Source organism: Neodiprion pinetum, chromosome 2, assembly GCF_021155775.2.
Source record: "Neodiprion pinetum isolate iyNeoPine1 chromosome 2, iyNeoPine1.2, whole genome shotgun sequence".
Taxonomy (NCBI): Eukaryota; Metazoa; Arthropoda; class Insecta; order Hymenoptera; family Diprionidae; genus Neodiprion; species Neodiprion pinetum.
In genome coordinates, this window is record NC_060233.1 from 33,921,339 (window position 1) to 33,929,667 (window position 8,329).

Sequence of the window (8,329 nt, forward strand, 5' to 3'; positions counted from 1 at the left end):
GAACGAACATTGAGCTCATTCGTTATTACACGCATAACTGTGTAACAAACATGTTATGCGTTTATCTTGTATTTGTTATTATACATCCATGTAATTCAATGTTCATTAATACATTGTAAATATAAATATATATGTATATGTATATGTATACGTATATGTATATATATGATCTGAATCACCCGATTATTTTATCATCGTGTGTCTCATCTCTTCTCCACATCAATCATCATTTTCTTATCCCTTTTTGCCAACAATCATCGCGCTTTTACAATTATTACAATATCTGTATGATTTATCTGTCTATTTATCTATAATCCATATCATACTTTGTCCGTCGAGTTCCAGGCGATACAAAAATATTTACATATAGACTTTAATAAACGCGGGAAAGAACAGAAAATGGAATTTACAAGCTCCGATATTTGGGGGAAAAAAACTGAGGTATCGAATTACATACGTATTAGATCGATGACTTATCGCAACATCGGTGTGACAAGAGTGCTTGAATAATTTCGTAATCTCTTGTGTGTGCCTGTAACGAACAGTATCAAGTCTCACGTGGCGGTGCAGGATTCTATAATGAGCTAAATAAAAGGTACGGATTTGAGTAGAGTGTAAGACAAAAGAGCTGCTTAAACGAGCTTTAGAACATAGACTATTATAGAAGAAGAAACAAAAAATAGAAGCAATGATCATCGTGGTTCATCAACTCATCCAAATAGCTCATCACAATATTGTCCTATTCGTTTTTCTTTCGTTTGTTTCTTTTTCAAAGATTTTTCACCGAATTAGAATGAAACATTTTTAACCTCGTTGTTTCTGGATTGTAATAATATTCTTTCAGTTATAGCGTGATAGTGAGAAGTTAAAATTGCACGTTTCGATGACTGTTTTTACCGTAGTTAAATTTGCTTTTTATTCAATTTTATCCCGCACCACGAATCGATGAAGCTGTGAAAATATGAAATTGCGAATGGCCGGAAAAAAATACGCAAATGTAGTGAAGAATCGAACGATGATAGCGTGAGAGAAAGAAGAATCTTTAGCTTGAGCTTGCACTGCGCACTTTTTACAACATTAACAAATGAAATTGATGTTTTGTTAGTAAACGTTTGAAAAAAAAAAAAAAAAGGTGATAAATTTATGATAGGACGAGGAGAAATCGCTCGGTTTCGGAACGTCGGGAAATCTTCAAATTCCATTGGCGAATGGAAACATAATGAAGATACCGTTGGCGAGCATAAACATCAGCGAAGAGGTGAACAAGACCGGAATATGGCAGCAGGTCAACGAGGGGAATTCGACGCCCGGAGAAAAGCCGAAGCAGCAAAAAATGATCAAGTAAGACGAAGTTTGAATTGTATTAATAGCTACGATAGACGGGTATAACAAATAACAAATGATAAGTGATAAGAGTTGAGCGAAAAAGCGTGTAGCGATAAAAAATACAAGGGATTTTTCACTTTCATTTTGATATTAAACTGCAAAAATTAAATCATCCCGAAACACGTACAGCGTCGGCAAGCAGAAGAAGCACAGCAGAAGTAAGGAGACGGCTTTGCTGATGGCCGACGAAACTACGAGACTGACGACAATGACCGAAGAGGAGGAAGAAGATTGCGGAATTTCTATAAAGGTGAACGATCGTACAGACTTGAAATTTTAGCCCCAGATATTACACCTGACAAAAATAAGCCAGGGATGAATAATAATTACACGCGAGATTGACGCACCCTGCACAAGTTGTATCTGCATTATGTTATGGTCGTCACATGTACCTGTAATACACGTTGTACGATAACTTATAACACTCGATATTAGAATTCTACCCTCTGGTAATATTTATAGCATGCGATTATTACACTTTGGTAACTAAAAAAAAAAAAAAAAAATTAATCACCGCATTTTTGCGTTGCGCACATTATATGGTATATTCATTAGTTTTTAATTTCTTTATAGTTGAAGCATTTCATCCGCACTAAATGTTCATACTTTATGTAATATACAATCATGTAATGGAATTATACCTATATTTGTAATATATGTTAAAATATATATCCACGTATAATTATAATTATGCATTATAGATTATACATTTTTCTGCACTACACTCTGATTATTATTATTGCTGTTGTTGTTGTAGCACAGATGTATGAAATTATGATTTTCAAACTGAAGTAGAATACCTCATACAAACACAAATCGTGTGACAAAACATCACGATCGTCGATTTGTAATCAATCAATAATAACGATTGTCATAATTCATTTTGCACCCATCCTTTGCGGACGAAAATCCGTGTTTTTATTTCTTCGTTGCAGCATGCGTGTCAAACAAAAGTTTCAATATCTTCTTTTCATACGAAAATCCAGCATTTGAATCTTTACTTTATTTTTATATCATATTCAAAAACAAAAGCTGAGAACCAATCATTTTTTATATTTAACCCATTTCAATATTTCTTTTTCTATACACGGATTTGTTCACGCCTATTATCTGACAATTTACCAAATTCAACCCACGGCATGCTAGAATTGAGGAAAAAAATTACATTAACAGCACGATGCAACAGTATTCGAAAAAAATTACTACACGTAATATTTGCTTTTCTTTTGCGAGGCACCGTTTTCGAAGAAATGTTTATTCGTTCTTTTACTCAATCTATAACATAGTTCAATCATTATTATTTTAACCCAAAAATCACAATCAGCAGTTACACAGCTCATCGCGTACCTAATTATGGTAAGAATGTAAAAATTAATACTAATCATAATTTGGTGGCTTGATATTTTCGTATGAGATTTATAAAAAAAAACTTTACTCGTGTAATTCATTCGAAATTTGATTCAGGTAAAATCTTTTTTCTTGTTCTTCAAATACCGCATGCACGCATTTGTTGTAGCGATAACGGAAATAAATTTTCAGCCTTAGCTGTTGTAAAGTATTGCGAAACCCACGCACAATTTACAAACTCATACATACGTTATATATAATATGAATGTATATTAAGATGTTTCAAAAAATGAAATTCTGTTTTCTTGGAAACGGGTTCCCAAGTTTCAATTAGGTATAAAAATGCGCCTGTTACAACTTCAGCTCTCGATATTAACATTCAGCAGTTGCGCATCGCACTTTTCTACTTTTCATAAGAATAACACGGGAAAAATAGTTTTTGCTCCTTTTTGATTTTTATAACTAGCTAACGATGCGTCGTACAAAAAATTCCAAGACATATTTTTGTAGGGAATTGAACACTCTGCAAAAACGGTCTTCTATTATTTCATGATAAATCTACTCATTCAAAAGTTATTGGAGGTCAAAAATTATTAAAGGATCATAAATAACTTTTCAAACATTAGATTCATAGTAAAATAATAAGAGACCTTTTCTGTTGAACGTTCAATTCGCTACAAGAATATGTCCGCGAATTTCCTGTACGACGCATCGTTACTTAGTTATAAAAATCAGAAAGAGCAAAAACTATTTTTCCCATATGATTCTTATGAAAAGTAGAAAAGTGCGATGCGCAATTTCTGAATGTTAATATTAAGAGCTCAAATTTTAACAGGCGTATTTCTATACCCAAATGAAACTTTTGTACCTGTTTCGAAGAAAAGAGAAGAAGAAAATCTTTTTTTTTCTGTAACATCATAATCCATGTGTATACCTCGTACACATACACACTCACCACACGGCCTTCCGCACTTGTACATTATACATAAGATACAGACCAATGACGTAAGGAAATGAAACCGAATTGGGAGTAATATACAGTTTCGTGAAATAATTCTAGGTTGATTTGATAAGATCAAAGGAGTCTCCGAGTCCTCTAAAGGCAAACGGGACAACATCCGCCGAGACGTCCGTCTGAATTGTTGAAATATGCGTTAGGAAAGAAAACGGAAAGAAATCAAACAATAAGACACATACTCAAAGTGGGAATATTTTTTAAACATTTGTATTGTATTATCAACGTACGAATCGAAACGTGACATGAATTTGACCCCGCCATTTCACCCTTCGATTATTATTTATCTTGTCAAGTTTGGTAGTAGTATAAAAAAGTCTCGTTTTCTTATAAAGATTTTGAAAAATGAATATAAAAAAAAAAAAAGAACTGTTAATAACGATGCGAAATATTTTTACCAACTTTCAAATACTCTCATATTGTTACTCGTTACATCAAAAAATTTAAGATTAATGCTGACCTATCTGCTTGTAAAGGTAGAATTATTGTAATACGTGAATTTAATCAAGAAAATCAATTAATCCTATATCCATACGAATCACGGCTCTGCAGTGGAATTGATGTCTAATTTTCTTCTGTGAACACAAACCATAGCCGAGATATGTTGTGCACTGTATAAGCCTAATATAAAGCAGTGACAATCGGTTGATAATATGATATTAAAATCAATTGGGTAAAATTCCTAATGCTGATTCATATCGTTATAAAAATTTCACATATCATAATTAAACCGAAATCATATCGAGATATAATTTTACGTTTCATAATTAATAACCCAGTTTCATTTGCCGCATCAAAGAATAATTAGGAATTGAAAAGTTATACAGCTAAACTACGATTTCTCTTGTGTTATTTTGAGTGTGTTGTATCGATTTTTTTTTTTTTTTTTTTTTTGCATTTGCATTTAGCAAAAATAATTAACAAGAAAAATCCGTGCAAGAAATCATTTCAAATTAACAATACGAAGCAACTATAATAACTGTGTAAGATGAAAACAGAAAAGAGAGGTAACAAAAAAAAAAAAAATTGTTATTATCGTATAGACAATGACGGAAAAAAATATTAAAAGTAATAATATTTATACACGTGTACGTAATGAAAAACGATATATATATTTTCATGTTTACATTTGAGTATTATACAAGCCTGCGGCAGTTTATTATGGTGATAAAAAATCAATTTGAATGGTAACATATTATAATAAAAAACAAAAAAAAAAAAAAAAAAAACGAACCAACAAACATATACCATAGATATCACATTAAAACGTCTAATAATATAAATGTAATGCAGGAAGCGGTTTTTATGAAACAATTTTACGGCAGGCTATAATTAGAAAATAATAGAATAAATTATAATGAATTTATCAACTTATACACAAGTATAATACATACAACATCGTTGCGTTTAGTTGTGGGATTATTATTGATGGAGAAATTTTTTTTTTCTTTTATCTCGTCAAAACTGACACTCGCCTCTGTACAATGTTTGTATTTTTCCTTCGTGCGGTTATACATGTAATATTCTTTCACTTGATAAAATATTTACTCTAACCGTATAATAATGATTTACTGTAACGTACCGTAGTACGTTTTCAAACATTTTACGTGTTCGACGTATATTCACGATTGCGATATTCAAATTACTACGAATATTGTCGGAAGTGCGTGCGAGATGTGCGATGAGAATTGAGTAAATTATACGAAATAGGGATAATATTACAGGTGTCGGTTTTATAGTGATGTAGGTATTGTAACGATGTGTTATACAATATTATACGTTGATGAGGATAGATATATGATTATTCCCAGCGTAGTAAAGTATTTGAAAAAAAAAGAAAGAAGATTTTTCTAACAATTGTCATTGAATAATTGTCCACTGCAATTTTAATCGGTATATGTATAGGGTGTTCCCCGTGTATCTTGTAAAGTTTATTTCTTCATTGCTCACATTGGGTAAAAATCGCGGTGTCGCTGTTCAAGGACGATGGATTATTGCGTTTTTCACTTCTCGATATTATTTAAAAATTAGCCGTCGTTTTAACGTCAAAACTCGGGCTAGGTGAGAAATATTTATACAGAGATTATTCGATCCTTCTGCGTACAATGAGTTTTTCTTTTCGAGATTTCAGAGAGAAAATGCGAAGGATTGGAAAAAATGAAAGACGCAATTTTTCACGGTTGAATTTATATCCCGAATACTTGTTACCTTTAATAAAATGTTCTGATCGATCGAAACCCAATATACGTACCTACTTCTTACGTCGTTCCATGGATAATATCTACATATTTATACACAATGTTATGCTTTTTTATATAAAAATGTTATAGCTATGAAATTGATGGAAACTGATGTTAATCGATATTGTGCGCAATAAGAATTGCTTGTGACGTGCCTAGACGCGTATATCTACGCATTGAAGCTGGCAAATCAAATTAAATGTGTAACGAGTTTAGAAGAATATCCTTCTATTTAGCCGGCGTGTTTCAATGATGGATATAACGCATATTTTTGAAACTCGATATGTCCGCTTTTATAGGTATAAAACAAGAAAGTTTTCATCATTCAAATAATAAATTATATCGTTTCCGAGTTTGCCTGTTTTTTCAAATCTTGAGGCACATTTTTTCAAGTAGCGAAAACTCAGCCTCCTCCGCAGTTTCACAATTTTTTATGAAAGATTCTACTCCGTCAAGTAAAATCGGAAAATCTATAACTAAATGGATGTAAGTTTCTCTGGCGTTAAGGAAAGTTTGATTTCAACGTCAGAATTTTAATTCCTTGACAATGTATATTAAATCTTGCATAATAATTGCCTAGTTAAAAAACGTGATCCATCCAAGGTTGAATTGATATATATGTATTACAATATACGTTCTCGCTTGTATGTATGTGTACATGTATGTATATGAAATGTTTCCCCTGATTGATATTATTACATAGCTTTATAGTCGTGAAATATATACGCGAGCAAATTTTACGATAATACATCCTACGCAATATATGTGTACGAATATTCGACCGCGTTTCAAAACTTGTAAAAACCTACTTTCCTGTGCTATTTGATAACCCTATACATCAGAGCGGTTAAATATCGTTGTATAAAAGTATTATACATGCATAAAATATTTCAATGTTCAGAGGTAATATTTTGAATGGCGTTAGAATTTACATAATAGTATATAAATACAATAGGATCGTATTGAATATAATACAATTTAACTATAAAAATAATACATGTGAAGTTTTTGTAAACGAATTAGGTATTTATTTTGCTATTGATACGTTGCTTCGATAATATTATTATAGGTCAGTATGTCAATAAGTCATTATGTGTTATTGCGCGATAGATTTATACAGAGAGGATGAATAATTTTTGAAAAGAATGTACATAAGTCAATACGACGTAAATCCGCGTGTAGGAAAGACCGTTTTTCACCGTTTCGATACTTGTCCATTAAATTACAAAATAAGCAAAACCTGCGACTTTTCAGGATTTCAATAGTTTCAATATCAAGTGCGAGAGAAATTCGTCCGATGCGTATGAAAGAGGAGGATAATTTTTTTACTTTTATACACGCGGATTTGCCGTATGGTCATTATGGAATTGTAACGTTGATTATTGCGATCGTGTAACTTCCATGTTAAATATAATAGAGAAATGGGCTGGTGTCACCGATATAGTATTATTTGGTTGTGAAGAGAGATTAATTGTTAAGAAAAATATAAAACAAAAAAAAAAAAAAAAAAAACCTCGAAGAAATAAATGACAATGATCAAAACGTGTGACTGTAAAATTTTGTAGCAGGAATTGGAGACCGATTTTGGAAAAAATTATTTCATCATTCCGAACCCGTATTTTCCATACTCTTAACAATGAATTTATGCACATCGATGCCAACCTTCCCTTGATTGCAAAAAAGTCGATAAGGGATGCGGTTTGCGCTCGATAAAAGCAATTCACTCAAGCAATTATCTGATGGACCTGAGATGCCTGAGAAAAAAATACGAAGATACCTCGGTCATTGTTAAAAGTATAAGCCAGGCGTTTGCCATACCGATAATTATATCGATCGCGTTGACGTTCGCCAAAGTGTGACTTTCGGCGTTTATTCCCTCTGAATGATTTTCACCTATGTTTCAGCTGCAATCGTTCTGCCTTCAAATGACACAGAGCAGAGTCTCGTTCTCTGTTCATGGAATATCGTTGGACGGTTTATTCGTAACTGGAGTGAGATATTAAATTTAAGAATGCCAATTTATCCAACAATTATACAAAGACACATACGGGTAGATTTTTTTCTCAAGTATAACTATTCTTTCTAATATTTTTTTATTTTTTTTATCGTTTAGATCGCCGGTGGAATCTCTACGTATCTATCAATATTATTACAGTTTCTTATCGAACGACCTAAATGCAACGGTGGAAAGAAGAATTATAAAAACAACGTGTGAGGAAATAATCGGTCCAAGCTTCGCCTAACCGACGAAAGCCGCGCGACATCGATGTAACACGAATTGCCTTACTACGGGCGTTATCATATTCTTCGGTAACTTAATTCCGATGGATTTTAATCAAAC

General features: G+C 32.4%; 1 protein-coding gene across 1 annotated transcript in view; it reads left to right on the forward strand.

Moving 5' to 3' along the window:
* Ndae1 (Na[+]-driven anion exchanger 1) overlaps positions 1 to 7,515 on the forward strand; it is a 30,164-nt gene extending 22,649 nt beyond the window's left edge. Inside the window, exons 20-23 of the mRNA XM_046611120.2 lie at positions 1,151 to 1,341; positions 1,516 to 1,636; positions 3,794 to 4,596; positions 4,657 to 7,515. Coding sequence (XP_046467076.1) covers positions 1,151 to 1,341; positions 1,516 to 1,636; positions 3,794 to 3,871 — 390 coding nt within the window. The 3' untranslated portion in view covers positions 3,872 to 4,596; positions 4,657 to 7,515. The remainder of the gene's footprint in view (positions 1 to 1,150; positions 1,342 to 1,515; positions 1,637 to 3,793; positions 4,597 to 4,656) is intronic.
* Positions 7,516 to 8,329: the final 814 nt, after the last annotated feature.